Below are 17255 nucleotides of genomic sequence, written 5' to 3'. Positions count from 1 at the left end.
CTCTTCACGTCACAAAGCATCCGGAGCATTCATCAACGTATCGCCATTCCAACACTGATAAGACAAAGGCTATCGCCAACAATCAGGTAACGCTCCCATCAGAAATGACCCCAGGCTTTGATCATGTCTCCCTCCCCTCATCTCTCCCGTCCTGAGGGGTCAGAGGTCACCAGTTAATGAGGTTCCAGGCTAGATAGCGTGGGCTTGGTGTGGCTGAGATGAAAGGTGTACACCACAGCCCCCCCCATCTCACCATTCCATCTCAGCTACAGATGGACCTGATCTCTTCTTCTCCTTCTTTATTTCCTCCCGAGTTAATCATAATCGAGCGCCACAGCCTAGCGGCCTCCAGCTACAGCCCTGAAGCCCCCCCCAAGAGATCCCACTGTGCTGGAACACACTGTTATCGGCGCTCTCACAAAGCGATTGTTGTATAATTCCTGTTTGTGGCTGTGCTCCAGTCCAGTATGAGAAAGAAAGAACTCGTTCTGCCGGCAGCACTCCCAATATTTAACAACAGAGACATTATTAAGAACAACGTACAAAAACACACGGACACGCACAAACACACTGTCGTACGCATGCACACACACAAACACATCACGCACACACCTGAGCACCCAATCCCCATGGGGACGTGGCCTACTGCATTGTACAGGGAGTGAGAGAGTTTACTCACCTGTTGTTCAGGCATGAACAAACTCACATATACGTATGGCATACACCTGCACAAAAACATCCGCGTCAAATCAAATGTATCCGTCACATACACAGTTTACAGCAGGTATAAAAGGTGCAGTGAAATGCTAGCGTGCTAGCTCCCGCAACAGTGCAGTACACAAAAGAGTGCAGGTGTATATAACAGGCATAGAACGCACCGGGTTGTCTTCAATAGCCCTAAGACAGAAGCCCCTTTATTTAACCCACACGTTCCACATCCGCCCCATGCTACAAACCTCCCCAGACCAGAGTGCCTGTAGTAGTGTGACTGAGAGAAGTTGGTGTGACTGTGACTGTGAGGGATTGCGCTGGCATGGAGGTGACACTAGCTGATACCTACCCTGGGTACCATCTGTAATGACAAGGAGTTGGCAAGGCGGCACAAACCGATCTGGGATCCAGGCTAGTTGATACCTGCTCCAGGTAATGGATTGGAGCAGCTACATGATTGAAGTCCTTTTATTAGCTAAGGGAGGTTGTTCCTCCACACGCACCAACCAATCATATTGCCTTATTAATAGAGGGGAAAGAGACTGCACCATCAGCAATGTGTCCACACAATAACTACTGCACTCAGACACACAAATCAATCAGATGTTAGGGGAATGGTTTGAACCAACGGGAATGTTCCCTCTCTCTTATCTCTCCATCTTCCTCTCTCTGTAACACACACACGCACACACACATATGTAAAAAAATATGCTTAGCTTGGGCCTGCTGTTGATAATGACCTCAGCCTTGGCACCCGAGTGGCCTAGACTGTAGTCGCCAGGCTGACTGTAGCCTTTTGTGTTAACCTCCCTATCTCTAACTCACTGACCTTTGGGAAGAAAGCAGAAATGACTTTTTTATTTAGAAGGGGGTAAGGTTAGCTCATTGTTCTGTGTTGGTACGGTTTCCCTGCGGTAAACACACACACACTGGTTCCCAGGCTTGACATGTGGCCCCCTCCTCCATCCCCCCCAGCCTCCTCCCTTGGTGTTCCCACACTCTGGGTCGCCGTGCCATAGACCCACCCTCATCACTCCCGCCTGACCCTCACCCATCACAGCACAGCGCTGCGTACACACACACACACACACACACACAATCACACACACACACACACACACACACACACACACACACACACACACACACACACACACACACACACACACACACACTCACAAACCTATAGTTTAGGCTTATTTGTCTTTCTTTAAAAGGTGATTGGAGATGCCAGACTCTGCAGTTTAGATAGAGTGAGAGGAGGGGATGTTGTGACATGGGTCCCTAGGGCTACCCACTGAGCCGGGCCCCCAGGGACCAACTGGGGAACCAGGGGCTCCTGAAACCCACTGACAGGGCCATCCTTCATCGCCCTGACAACAACACATAAACAAACCACTAACCTAGTAACTAGACCTAACTGTTTACAGCATATAGGTATGGTCACAGTGTCATTAACATCAGAGACATGGTGGGGTGGGGGTGGGGGGTATTGGGGGTATAGAGAGACCCCCTTCTCTGACAGTGGGTGAGGAGAGGGGATGGGCGACTCATGCAGACGGAGGCGTTGATGGATGAGGGGGGCTGTCTCACTGTCACACTGCACCCGCAGGAACCAATATCTTACCAAATTTAAACATAAGCACACGCACACGCACACACACACAAACACAAACACATACACACACAGTGATGCAAGTTTGTTGTTTTGCACATACCACACAAGCACAAAATATTACTGTTACAACGAGCATAAACTGAGATGACTGAGACAAATACAGTAGCTTACCACTCTTTTCTGGGTTTCTTGCCTATTTCAACATCATCTCAAAGTACATTTTGGAAATGACTGATGAGACTGGTTTGTTCCCTGACATGTGTTTTCCCCAAAAAATGTTAAAGGTTTTCCTTATGCAACCAAACCATTCAGCTCCCACTTTGTCCCAAAAAGCCAGCCTACTAAATAGGGTTGAGAATGAGAAAGGTCTACATTACAATCAGGCCTACCTACCATATGCATTCGGATGAAATATTTTGGCCTACGAATGAACAACTTAATGTATCCCATTTTAAACTTTAGGCCTATGCTTTCAGGAGCTGAGGCGGGAGATAATATAAACATATTATCGCCCACAGCGCACGTGAAAAATGACGAGCTGTGACGGCTCATTGCTCAGGGAGATACCGCACAATTGCTTACCGACGTTTGGATCTAAACGGAGCGGGAGCGCATGCAAAGAGCGCTGCGACAGGACAATGAGTATTTAATAGGGTATCTCAGATCGTGCCCACTCCCTCTCACCTTTTAAATGGCACGATACATTAACCCTTTTTAATGAGGTCCGCCAGACAAACGTCAGATGCATGGCCCATTGCACAACGCAAGGAGGAAGCAATCGTCGGCAAGAAGGAGGCGCTGACAGGCAGAATGCGCCATGCGCTTTCACACCAACACACGCACGTACGAGCGCAGAATTAAAGCCAATTTATGGGCGCGAGTTGATGGTAGGTGAGGGTGGTACGTCCTGTATAAACACAAACTCACTTCCTTGACAACTGTCTTTCACAATAGATCTGCTCCGCTCCGTAAACGCAAGAAGTATGAGAGCCCTGACATCTGAGGAGGCTGCATTGCAATAAATGCTGTATTCCCACTTCAGACATAGGGTTGACCATGCAGCGCTTTTTACACTCTTTTAAGTGCGCTGCATGGTCAATCTGTCGTCTGCATTGGTCATACAGCATTTACAGTGATATGGCCTCTGCAGAAGTCAGGGCATTTATACGTCTTGTGGTTCACTGAGCAGTGTAGAGCTGTTGTGAAGGAAGTTGTCAAGGAAGTACGTTTGTGTTTATACAGGACCTCCCACCCTCACCTATGTCAACCAATCATGTCAATACAGAGCTATACAGAGCCCTCCGCATTGTTACAACATTTGAGAGGTGCACGGATATGCGGTACAGAACTCAATTTGGCCTCTGCGTGCCTCCAGAGGCGCCGCAATTGCGTCACACCATCCATACAGAGCCTCGTTTTTGGATCAAGTTTAAATTGGCTTATAGGCCTGCCTACATGCACGCATGCACACACACACACACATATATACATACTATGCATTCAAAAAGTATTCGTACCCCTTGACCTTTTCCACATTTTGCTACATTACAGACTTATTTTAAAATGGATTAAATTAGTTCCCCCCTTATCAATCTACACACAATATTCCATAATGACAACCTAAAAACAGGTGTTTAGAAAGTTTTGCAAATGTATAATAAAAAAAATGAAATATCACATTTACGTAAGTATTCTGACCCTTTACTTAGTATTTTGTTGAAGCACCTTTGGCAGCGATTACAGCCGCAAGTCTTTTTGGGTATGACGCTACAAGCTTGGCACACCTGTATTTGGGGAGTTTCTCCCATTCTTCTCTGCAGATCCTCTCAAGCTCTGTCAGGTTGGATGGGGAGCGTCACTGCACCATTATTTTCAGGTGTCTCCAGAGATGTTTGATCGGGTTCAAGTCCGGGATCTGGCAGGGCCACTCAAGGACATTCAGAGACTTGTCCTGAAGCCACTCCTGTGTTGTCTTGGCTGTGTGCTTAGTGCCATTGTCCTGCTGGAAGGTGAATCTTCACCCCAGTCTGAGGTCCTGAGCACTCTGGAGCAGGTTTTCATCAAGGATCTCTCTGTACCTTTCTCTGTTCATCATTCCCTCAATCCTAACTAGTCTCCCAGTCCTTGCAGCTGAAAACATCCATACAGCATGATGCTGCCACCACCATGCTTCACTGTAGGGATGGTGCCAGGTTTTGTTCAAACATGACACTTGTCATTCATGCCAGAGAATCTTGTTTCTCATGGTCTGAGACTCCTTTAGGTGCCTTTTGGCAAACTCCAAGCGGGCTGTCATGTGCCTTTTACTGAGGAGTGGCTTCCGTCTGGCCACTCTACCATAAAGGCCTGATTGGTAGAGTGCTGCAGAGATGGTTGTCCTTCTGGAAGGTTCTCTTATCTCCACAGAGGAACTCTGGAGCTCTGTCAGAGTGACCATTAGGTTCTTGTTCACCTCCCAATTGAATTTACCACAGGTGGACTCCAATCAAGAATGCACCTGAGATCAATTTCAAGTCTCGTAGCAAAGGGTCTAAATATAAATGTAAAGTATTTCAATGTGTTATTTTTAATAAATGTGTAAACATTTCTAAAAATCAGTTTTTACTTAGTCATAATGGGGTATTGTGTGTAGATTGATGAGGATTTTTATTTATTTAATCCATTTTAGAATAAGGCTATAACATAACAAAATGCTAAAAAGGGGAAGGGGTCTGAATACTTTCTGAATGCACTGTATATACACTGCTCAAAAAAATAAAGGGAACACTAAAATAACACATCCTAGATCTGAATGAATGAAATATTCTTATTAAATACTTTTTTCTTTACATAGTTGAATGTGCTGACAACAAAATCACACAAAAATGATCAATGGAAATCAAATTTATCCACCCATGGAGGTCTGGATTTGGAGTCACACTCAAAATTAAAGTGGAAAACCACACTACAGGCTGATCCAACTTTGGTGTAATGTCCTTAAAACAAGTCAAAATGAGGCTCAGTAGTGTGTGTGGCCTCCACGTGCCTGTATGACCTCTCTACAATGCCTGGGCGTGCTCCTGATGAGGTGGCGTATGGTCTTCTGAGGGATCACCCAGACCTGGACTAAAGCATCCCCCAACTCCTGGACAGTCTGTGGTGCAACGTGGCGTTGGTGGATGGAGCGAGACATGATGTCCCAGATGTGCTCAATTGGATTCAGGTCTGGGGAACGGGCGGGCCAGTCCATAGCGTCAATGCCTTCCTCTTGCAGGAACTGCTGACACACTCCAGCCACATGAGGTCTAGCATTGTCTTGCATTAGGAGGAACCCAGGGCCAACCTGGGTCTGAGGATCTCATCTCGGTACCTAATGGCAGTCAGGCTACCTCTGGCGAGCACATGGAGGGCTGTGCGGCCCCCCAAAGAAATGCCACCCCACACCATGACTGACCCACCGCCAAACCGGTCATGCTGGAGGATGTTGCAGGCAGCAGAACGTTCTCCACAGCATCTCCAGACTCTGTCACGTCTGTCATGTGCTCAGTGTGAACCTGCTTTCATCTGTGAAGAGCACAGGGCGCCAGTGGCGAATTTGCCAATCTTGGTGTTCTCTGGCAAATGCCAAACGTCCTGCACGGTGTTGGGCTATAAGCACAACCCCCACCTGTGGACGCCGGGCCCTCATATACCACCCTCATCGAGTCTGTTTCTGACCGTTTGAGCAGACACATGCACATTTGTGGCCTGCTGGAGGTCATTTTGCAGGGCTCTGGCAGTGCTCCTCCTTGCACAAAGGCGGAGGTAGCGGTCCTGCTGCTGGGTTGTTGCCCTCCTACGGCCTCCTCCACGTCTCCTGATGTACTGGCCTGTCTCCTGGTAGCGCCTCCATGCTCTGGACACTACGCTGACAGACACAGCAAACCTTCTTGACACAGCTCGCATTGATGTGCCATCCTGGATGAGCTGCACTACCTGAGCCACTTGTGTGGGTTGTAGACTGCGTCTCATGCTACCACTAGAGTGAAAGCACCGCCAGCATTCAAAAGTGACCAAAACATCAGCCAGGAAGCATAGGAACTGAGAAGTGGTCTGTGGTCCCCACCTGCAGAACCACTCCTTTATTGTGGGTGTCTTGCTAATTGCCTATAATTTCCACCTGTTGTCTATTCCATTTGCACAACAGCATGTGAAATGTTTTGTCAATCAGTGTTGCTTCCTAAGTGGACAGTTTCATTTCACAGAAGTGTTGGAGTTACATTGTGTTGTTTAAGTGTTCCCTTTATTTTTTGAGCAGTGTATATTAATATACACATACACACACTTTATATTGATGAGTAGGGCATACTGACTCAATTTTACATAATTCTTAATAGCAAGTCCTCAACAGAGTTGACCTGCAGTCTTAAAATTATTATAGCTTATAATCAGCTTTAGCTAGACTTCACTCCTGCCTCTGAGGGAATACTAACCCACCAAAGCAATTAGGGAATCAAAAATAACATAATAATAATCATGTTTTTCTACATTTTTATTTAGAAATGCCAAATACATTTAATTTAATTTCAAATTCAATGCATGGGTCTATGGCGAGAGCAATTGATTTATGGACTGTTCAGATGAACTGACACACATACACAGCACATTTGCAAGTGTTCAAATCTTGTTGTTTTAAGGTAAGACGTGTTGTGAGTGTTATATCTGAGTGTTATATCTGAGTGTTATATCTGAGTGTTATATCTGAGTGTTATATCTGAGTGTTATATCTGAGTGTTGATTCTAGTGGGGTTAACATCAGTGGGATTGAAAGTGACACCACATGCGATGAATCAACGCAGTGTAATTTAATTCACATTGGAATCAACACTGCGTGGTGTTGTTGTTACTGGACTGCGTGAGTTCATTTATGTTTATTCTCTCAGTGAAAAAGATGTGGGAGGGGCCTCATTATCATTCTTCCCAGAATGCTTTGTTGCAGGTTGATGTTTAGAATAGTTTGTTTGAAAATCTATGTTTCTGCATGCACTTTGATTGTTAAATTGATCTTATACTATACAACAATTAATAACTTACATTTTTCTAAACAAATCCAATCTGTAAGTGGTTGGATTTATTGCACCTGTTACTGAGATGGTTGTTCCAGTTCACATGGTTAAGGTAGTGTTGTTTGTGAAGTCCTTCACTCTAGCTGTCATTCTGAATGCAGGTTGTGGTTGGTGATAAATACATTCCAATACACTCCCTCTGGCTTGATTCTGATATGAATCACTAATCACATCATAAACCAGCTTATTGTTGCTTGCATGTCTGATGTGGCCCATGAGCCATTTTTTTCAGACCAAAATGTTGAGGATATTTATTTAAGCCATAACTGAAGGCCTTATGAAATGTGTGATATATTGTCATCAAGGGTTCACACATTCACATAAGCGGTCACTTGGTGAAGGCTTTAGAACTAAAAATCAATGGACACAACTGTCACTAACAAACACAGTCATGGGTGGGTATTGCTCATGTTCACTTGAAAGGCACGCTGGGAAATATCCAAATAAGGCTTTACAAAACACTCTAGGGGTGTTAGTTTGTGAACACTTTGAAAAGTGTTAGTTTAACACTATTTCGGTGGGTCACACATCATTTCGAAGTGTTCAATTTAACACTGTGAGTGTTAAAATTTTGATCTCAAATTTGCTGTGCACCTACGGGACAACAAGTGACTATAGGGTGAGCAGACTATGAGCAGACTATGAGCATGTCTAATATCCTCTCATTGTTTCAACCTATGTCTGAAAAGACACGTTCATATATGTGTGAATAAACCAAAAGTATGTTGTTTTAAATACAAGGGGTACTGCATGAAAAAAAATGGAATCCAATTCAGCATGAGTCTTATCTCTTCTTTTTGAGGACATTACAAGTGGTGCACCAAGGGTCAGATATCTCACACTACCCCCTGAGCATTTAGTTGAGAGGCACGTAGGTTACTAACGTTAGGCAGACAAGGAGTTAGCTTAGGCCTATAGTCCTAACTGAAGTATGATATTAGGACAAATCATTTGTTTTATTTTTATTTTGTGTGTGTGGGGGGGGGGACTCCCATATGACATCTGAACTAATCTTCCACCACCAATCCCACTTCTATTACCACCTCCCCACCTACCAACTCCCCCTTCATTAACTCACTCCACTGTGTTTTATCATCTGCCTGCCATGCGCACATCAATGGAGCTCGAGCACAAACGCTCTCTGTGGCGTGAGGAGACCTACAGGACCAGCCTCTGAACAGAACTTATCAGGACAGGCCGCACACTGAACACATTTACCGGCAGACCTCTTATGGGGAGTCTGGGAATTTAAATATTCACTGTTGACATTGTGCAGTGCTGGCTACAGGCCAGAACGTCCCAGTTCCCGGGGGGAAACTGTGCCGAGCTATCAGAACATTCTCTCCCACTGACTTAATAGGTAGCCTAGAAATCTTCCTCTTACATCTTGAGTAAATAATAATGTTTAAATATACCTCAAATTAGCCCCCTATTCTCAGATTATAAGTAATGATTTAGAACTATGCCTGGAACTGGATGGGCAGACCGGCTGGTGCTGTAGCCGAGCGCATTCCTTCAAGGGACTGTTAATATTTAGGACGATTGCAGCAGGCGCCAAAACCACTACTAAATGCACTACTAAACCATTATGGCTGTGTGTGTGTGTGTGTGTGTGTGTGTGTGTGTGTGTGTGTGTGTGTGTGTGTGTGTGTGTGTGTGTGTGTGTGTGTGTGTGTGTGTGTGTGTGTGTGTGTGTGTGTGTGTGTGTGTGTGTGTGTGTGTGTGTGTGTGTGTGTGTGTGTGTGTGTGTGTGTGTGTGTGTGTGTGTGTGTGTGTGTGTGTTTGTGTGTGTGTGTGTGTGTGTGTGTGTGTGTGTGTGTGTGTGTGTGTGTGTGTGTGTGTGTGTGTGTGTGTGTGTGTGTGTGTGTGTGTGTGTGTGCCCTTTGCCTTGTTAGTGATCACATAATAATATGCATATCGTTTGCTTTTCACACATATTCTGTAAACACTGGGCCATGTTGCCATGAACAACAGTCTGTAAGAGATCCTGATGAGAGCTGGCCGTCTGATGGGTTTATTTCATATCGTCACGAAAGATCCTCTGTGCCAAAGGCCAAAGGGCCTGCAATGACACCGAAGCTCACGAGACAAATCCATGAAGCACAGGAAATAAATAATTACAGAGTCCCTGTCTGTTTGGCTCTTAAAGTTCTTCCTGACAAAGTTTTCACATTAAAAGTAGGCCTATGGTTATAAAGCTCTTCGACTCGTCTTGGTGCTGTCAATTCAATGTGATCCATTCAAGTTTATTTTAAACGTCAAATTTCCCTTCGGAAATGTATTTTGGTGAGCAATTTGAAACACAATGAATCTAATAGCCAACCCCCAAAAATAAAACGGATGCGAAAAATGCATCTAATTTGTAAAGTATCTTGCACAGAACAAAATCCACAAATACTTGCATAACCCCTGGGGGGTTATACAGCTTGTACACAAAGGCAGCACACAACATGTACACAACATGTAAACTGGATTTATTTCTACATGTGTAACACCTTTATCTTTGTGTCAGGGCCTCCTTCCTCAGAGCCTTCGTAGCGTTGAGATCATCATTAGAACCATCTAACGATGTATGTTTAGTAGCCGAGGTGTTTCCCATAGCATTCGTTAGTAACCTTAAAAAAACCTTTGGACATCTACGAGTGATCCAGACCACTCGTAGAGTGCATCAATATATGTTTTTTTGCCCTTCCGCATCACTTTATTCACAAAAGATCTTTGCTAAACATAGAATCAAGATGTTTAGGCTATCTGTCTGACTGTGACTGCCAGGGCCGGCTCTAGGCGCGACATAAACGGTCGCTGTGGGCACCCGGCCTATAGTGCCCCAGACCCCAAAATTATTAAATATATATATTCGATATACATACTTTGGGGGGGAATTCAGTTGGGATCTGAACTTACTGTTGAGAGTTATCTAGATGTCCATCAGAAGTTTTTCTCTTGTTATGTCAGTAACTAACAGTCACTCATTTAGCCTGTGTCAGCTAACAATTTTTAGATTGGTAAATTGAGTCTAGCCTGTTTCTAAACTTGTAGTAATAATGGTTGATTTATTGATTGGGCACAAAGGGCACTTGCTCAAGGGGCTCTGACCTCCAGGGGGCCCCCATTGATTTTGTTAGTCACCCTCACTCAGATATCATATTAACATGGCATAAGTCATGTTAAAAAATAGCTTTAAAGCTGCACATTTTTCTCTCCACACCATGGCAAAATGAGTAGAATTGCAATAAATGTTTTATAAAATGGTAAAATCTTCTCTCTGCCCCATGGCAAAATGTGTAGTATTGCAGCAAAGTTGCTTAAACTGCACCATTTTGTCTGCATTCCATGGCAAAATGTGTAGAATTGGAGGAAATTGAAACAACATTTCCCATAGGGCCCCCAAAAGGCTAGGGCCGGACCTGGTGACTGCGATAACTTCAGAATGAAGTTGACTACACATAAAAGTTGCCAAAGTATTTGCAATTGCTACAAACAAGTGAAGGGTATAATTATGATTAAAATGAGAACTGAGATGACTGCATTAAAAGATACATAGGTTATAGGTTATATTGGTTATATAGGCTAGTTCAATCATATTGAAATCAATTTCATGTACAATTACATTTAGTTATATTTTGCGTCTAGGCTACTGTCTGTCATTTTTTGGCTCAGTGTTTTTAATGTGTTACAACATGTGCTCAATGACGTGCCCAATCTGTGATTTAGTGCATTATTATTGGGAAAGCATAATTAGCCGCCTCAATAGCCTATTTGCAGCCATAGGTGGCAATATGTATCTAGGAGCTGATCCATCGTCAGTATTATGGAATAACTTTTATGTTAAGGTATGATTTGAATGGAGAAAGCTGATCCGAGAGCAGCGCTGCTTTTCTTTCCATCCTATCAAGTATCGACAAATGGTCTAACAACTCATATAGCAAACGTCCTCTCTACGTGCTTGTTTGGGAAACTTAAAAAAGTTGGCTCGTAAATAACGACGCATCTGGTACGATTATCGTTAAGTTACATCACAAATGGGAAAAGATGCCCAGTATTGTTTGAACAAATAAAACACTCACAATTCGATTTCAAAATAACACTGCTGGTTGGATGAGTGTCATCCACTGAGTTTGTAGGCCTAAATAAATTAATATCCTAAAGAGGAAAGGGTTTTAAGGTCATTTCTCATCTGTCTGAGCTCCAGAAAGGTCCAGAGAAATGATCAATTTGTAGCAGGAATATATGTTTAAGGCAGAAAGTTACACACACAATAACAAGACTGTCAGGTCTCTCAGACGTTTATTGAAAGAATAACACCCGCGACCCCTGGTTCCAGGACTGCAACCTACCGGTGTTGACCTGTGGCTACACTGTTGTCCAGACATGAGAAAACTATCATTCAAAACATTCAAATTATATACTTAAAAATTGAAAATGTTTTTTTTGTGTTAATCTCAGAAAATGACTGCAAAAAAATAGCCTACTGGCTATACACATTCATAAAGGTTAAACAACAATGGAAAATGTTACTGACTCAGAAAATGCAATTACATTGCAATAGGCCTATACACAATTTGAAATAATTATCGAAAACGTTTACTTCTGTAGCATTAACTACTTGAAGGATTGTACATAATGATTATAGCTACATCATCTGCTTGACTTTTTTATATGAGAGATAATAGGCCTACATATTATATAAACATTGTAGTGCATTTTGGGAGATTGCCATAGATCACAATACAATTTTATAGGAGTAAACACATTTGACCAAAATCAGTGTGTTTGTTCCCTGGGGGTTGAATTGCTTTCAGAACTCAGACGAATAATTTAACCGTTTCAATCAATTACAGAAATACTGTATTAGGCTACTGAATATTGGCGTTCAAAGCCTCCGTGCCCTTCAATGTGAAGTGGTACAACACAAACATCATTACATTTCTGTATAACATAAAGATGTAAACACGTTTTGTACACAGACCGTAACATTAATTATATAACATAGATTCTGTACTTGTTGCACAAACGAAATACACCATAATAAAGATGCAATACAGCGTGATAACCCAAGGCTATAATGTAATGATAGGTAGAGCGAACACCCATACGCATTTATTCTAGGCTACATCTAACAAGGCAACAATATTTTTGACTTTTGTCAGCAATGGTACCTGATTATATTTAAATGCATAAGTCCTTCATTCTGGATCTTTCATTTCCGAAGTCTGAATGAGGCAAACTGCCTTTTCAAAGTTGCTTCTGCAAATTGAAGTATACAGAAACCCACGCAACAACAGCGTCGCAGGACCGGACGAGAATTGGCCAACGCTGTAGCGCCCACTACACAAAGCACAACCCAATAACGATAGAAGTTCGTTCCCTGAGAAGTGCCTCTCCCGTTTGCACAACTTTTCATAACTTAAAACGCCAATTGATTTTTTTCTGAATTCGCGAAACGAACTGGCATTGACAGCATCAACTCGAAACCCTTGAACCAACATCTTCTCCCAACTGTATTGTACCTCTGCTCAGTCGTGAGTGGGGGCTATTGTCTACTGACACTCATGTAAGCTAGATACAATATATTGTACCTAATTTTTAGATGCGAAACAGCATTGATAACTGAGATACAGCTACACATTTACAAGATGGCAGTTTCAAAAGGCAAAGAAAGGGATATTGCACCTACTTGTGGCCAGTTTCCGTGCCCTGCCTTTGGACCTCATGATGCCAGTCCTTCGGCGTGGGTTTGTTAGATTTTTTCTTGGATCTTTTCCTCCTTTTTCTTTTTTCTCTGTCCTTTTCTCTGTGTTTCTCAATCCAGACTCGCTATCTCTCCAGCATTGTCAGTTTGGACACCTTCGCACATGCGCATAGCCAATCTGGCAGCACCGCCAAAAAAAGTTTGGAACGATTTATCACTTGATATGACTGATCTAGTCAGATGGCAATCGCAGAGAGATCCCTTCGTGTCAGATCTTTAAAGATCACGGAATATGAAACAGAGCCGACACGACCTCGAATCTACGGAGAGCCGGAGACATTCATTATAATGAACTATTCTCAAACTCTCACCATGCATGCCTACCTTTTGTGTTCAAATGAAATCACATTCATCAATGTTCGGCTAAATTACTAATGTGAAACGTTTTCATTAAATGTTGTATAAGTTTTAATTGTGTTTTGACCATCACAGCGAACACTAGGAAATGAATGAATCCCTCCTCCTCTCCCCTGGTATGTGGGCAGTCGAACTGACAGCTCTAATATGAGGCTGTCCGAGGCTTTTTTTGTGAAGTGGTGACAATTATTAATCTGTTTAATACTTTGAATTAAAACCCATTTCTGCTGGCGTGCATGTATAAATTCCATCGCTTGCTTGCAAATTGATAACCAAAATCGATGTTGTTGAACTCGAATAGTCTATTTGAACTTTTGTGTAAAGCTGATGCACAATTGAACTGTTTTACTTTTGTTTCACACTTATCGGATTTGGGCACCACTGTATCAACATACGATTGGTCCGATGAACCTAACAATGAAAACCCCAACAATCTTATTGGGCTATTGCACTATAGTCGTAGTGGAGAGATATTAACTGCAAGGTGTATTTGTTTATGAATTAAAACGCAGTATAATTAAGGTAATTGCTCATTAATTAGATCCGCATGAGGTCATGTTGATCTTGCACGTGAACCCTTTAATGGCTTGTGAACTCGATTTATTGATTCCAAAGTATGTTGACATTGATTTAAGTAATGACATCATATAAATTGTAAAGAACAAAAATAAGACATCCCTTTGGCCGATGTCCAATATACCTTTCAATACGGCAAGTATACGTTCATAGGTTGGACCCCATTTACGCTAAAATACCTCTCGGGAATATGAATTCAGGTTTAAAGGTGGTGGGTATGTTTTTGATAACTGTGGGCAATTGAGTCAGTACCACATTATCAATAGAACATGCGCGTGGGGTGTGTGTGTTATCCAATTCAGTCAAATACATTCGCTGTCAAACTATATGTTAAATGTTCATAAAGGTGTCATTAAGGAAAATACTGTCTCAAGTTATTCATCCAACATACTTACAGTTTACAGAAATCACCAAGTAATTTAAGTCACCAAGTCAAGAAAGGTTAATATAGGTACTTTATTGTGGGTATACCTCAGCCTAGCCCCAAAGTAATGATATAAATGGTGCTATTAAGTACACCGTGTGCTGGAGAGGGTGGCTTGCGGCGCAGGCAGGCATGCAGCCTTTCAGACCCACAGCTACAGCTCGAGGCAGCGCGCTCAATTAGCCTAAATGGAAACAGTTTTCATTCATTGCAATAACTCACTGTTCTCGAGACTACTTTCAGAATACATACTTTATTATGACACGCTGACCCGGAGGCGCGGAATGGCAGGACCAGGGAACGCTGGAGAGATATGTGCAGCCCAGTGGGTTGTAATTATTAGACATTCATTGGGTTCAAGACCTTTTGCAAGTATAGCTAAATTATTTGCTTTCTTATGCTATAGTTCGAATTTAATTCCCATAAAAAAACGTGGTTGGGCAGTTCACAACGTTTGGATCCTATGTTAACCTAATTAGATGCGTTACCTTTGGTAATTTCTGCAGAAAATAAGAACTCACGTTAATATCTGGTAATTGATTGTTTATTTCAATGCATTTAGTTATGTTTGGGAGGTTGTTTAGGGGTTAAAATAAATACATAATTTGTATAGGAGCTGTCGAAGCCAGACTAAAAGTGAGAAGGGAGCCTCCGGCACAAGGAAATTACCGCGCACCCGCGTGACCTTTGAGCAAGGTAATCAATCAAGTGATCAACAGGGATATTTTATCAATGCTTTGCCCAGCCAAGACGTTTCTGAAATAAAATAAGGAGATGGACAACGACAATAAAGCGTGTAGACTATACCACTAAATACAAATAATAATACGGTATAAATACTCCCATCACATTTGCAAAAACATGAAAATAATATATTGTCAAGTCAATTGTTGTATGTGCATTAGCAATATTTTGCATGAGCAGTATATTGATTTATAAAACATATACTTTTTATTATAATAACACTAATAACAAAAGCATTTCAAATAGGCCTACAAATAAAACGTCTTTATAAATAAACCACACTAACAACAATAATAATAACAACACATATTAACAACACCAATAACAATATTAATACTATTAATAATAATAGCCTAATAAGAATAGTTATTATTATAACTTGTTTTATAACTCTTATATGTGCAACTGCTTTTGAATCTGATACTGGTGCCTAAACATTTTATGCTTTTGACATAAACGTGTGCTGGGTGTTAGAATCATCATGCCATACTGCCTGTGTTTTTACAACCATTCTTTCACCTTTAACTTCGAGAGTATAATCATATTACCATAATTTCCTGCTCTTATTCAATTGTAATAATTCATATAATGCCTTATGTGAAACATGTTGTAAGGAGTGTGAGCCGGCGAAAAGGACGGGAGTGGAGCACGCTAGTGCCCCGGTGAGCAGTGCCCCTCGGTGGAGAGAAGTGAGAGTATTTTATAATCTATACGGACCACTGAGCTCTGGTACCGACACCCATTCAACACAATCTACATTGTCAAAACACCACGGGGAACTCCAACTTTCTGCCTGACTTTTCCGTTCAGTAGAGATACGCAGAAATAATCTGCAACTGTTCGCATCCACTATACCCTTCTACTTTTCGATCAAAGTTCATATTAGGCTACACTGTTGTGGCTATTTGGATATTGAGGTGTTTCCACCGTTTGGTTATGGGCAGTGTCATGCACCCCAAAAAACTGAGCAGGCACAAAGTAAGTGAGGATGGCTGGGGGGTGATCCTGGAGGAGGGCTATGCCCCCATCCATAAATTGGAGAATTTAGCATTTTTGTTGTTGTTGTATTTAATCCCTTTTTTCTCCAAAATTGCGATCCAATCTCATCTCTGCAACACCCCAAAACATGACCCACCAATCCGTGCTTCTTAACACCCGCCCACTTAACCTGGAAGCCAGCTGCACCAATGTGAGGAGGAAACACGTTCAACTGATGACTGAAGTCAGCCTGCAGGCGCCCGGCCAACCACAAGAGCGTGATGAGCCGAGTAAAGCCCCCGGCAAAATCCTTCTCTAACCCGGAGGACATTGGGCCAATTGTGTGCCGCCCTATGGGACTTCTGGTCACGGCCGGTTGTGACACAGTCTGGAATCAAACCTGGGTCTTTAGTAACGCCTCAAGCACTGTGATGCAGTGCCTTAGACTGCTGCGCCACTCGGGAGACCCAATGTAGCATTATTTCAAACTCATGAAACAGCTTTTTCCTGTGATCTAGAGCCATAATCAGTTTGCTTAATTATCTGTAAAGCAATAATGATAATAATTCTGCATGTCTAAGCAAACATTTACATTACATTTACATTTAAGTCATTTAGCAGACGCTCTTATCCAGAGCGACTTACAAATTGGTGCATTCACCTTATGACATCCAGTGGAACAGCCACTTTACAATAGTGCATCTAAATCTTTTAAGGGGGGTGAAAGGATTACTTTATCCTATCCTAGGTATTCCTTAAAGAGGTGGGGTTTCAGGTGTCTCCGGAAGGTGGTGATTGACTCCGCTGTCCTGGCGTCGTGAGGGAGTGTGTTCCACCATTGGGGAGCGCAGCAGCGAACAGTTTTGACTGGGCTGAGCGGGAACTGTACTTCCTCAGTGGTAGGGAGGCGAGCAGGCCAGAGGTGGATGAACGCAGTGCCCTTGTTTGGGTGTAGGGCCTGATCAGAGCTTGGAGGTACTGAGGTGCCGTTCCCCTCACAGCTCCGTAGGC

At 42.8% G+C, this 17255-nt stretch overlaps 1 protein-coding gene across 14 annotated transcripts in view; it reads right to left on the bottom strand.

Annotated features, from left to right (window-relative positions):
* LOC127931225 (histone-lysine N-methyltransferase MECOM-like) overlaps window positions 1–14306 on the bottom strand; it is a 215446-nt gene extending 201140 nt beyond the window's left edge. For 7 of the 14 annotated variants that reach the window (XM_052523271.1, XM_052523278.1, XM_052523291.1 and 4 more), the window contains exon 1: window positions 13091–14304. In XM_052523271.1, the coding sequence (XP_052379231.1) occupies window positions 13091–13127 (37 nt within the window). In that variant the 5' untranslated portion in view covers window positions 13128–14304. Of the gene's footprint in view, window positions 1–13090 lie in introns of all 14 variants that reach the window. The other 7 variants (XM_052523296.1, XM_052523289.1, XM_052523293.1 and 4 more) reach the window with 4 other exon arrangements.
* Between the last annotated feature and the right edge of the window lie 2949 nt (window positions 14307–17255).

Source organism: Oncorhynchus keta, chromosome 1 (assembly GCF_023373465.1).
Source record: "Oncorhynchus keta strain PuntledgeMale-10-30-2019 chromosome 1, Oket_V2, whole genome shotgun sequence".
NCBI classification, from domain to species: Eukaryota; Metazoa; Chordata; class Actinopteri; order Salmoniformes; family Salmonidae; genus Oncorhynchus; species Oncorhynchus keta.
Note: the sequence above shows the minus strand (reverse complement) of the source record. Positions and strands in the feature narration are given on the sequence as shown.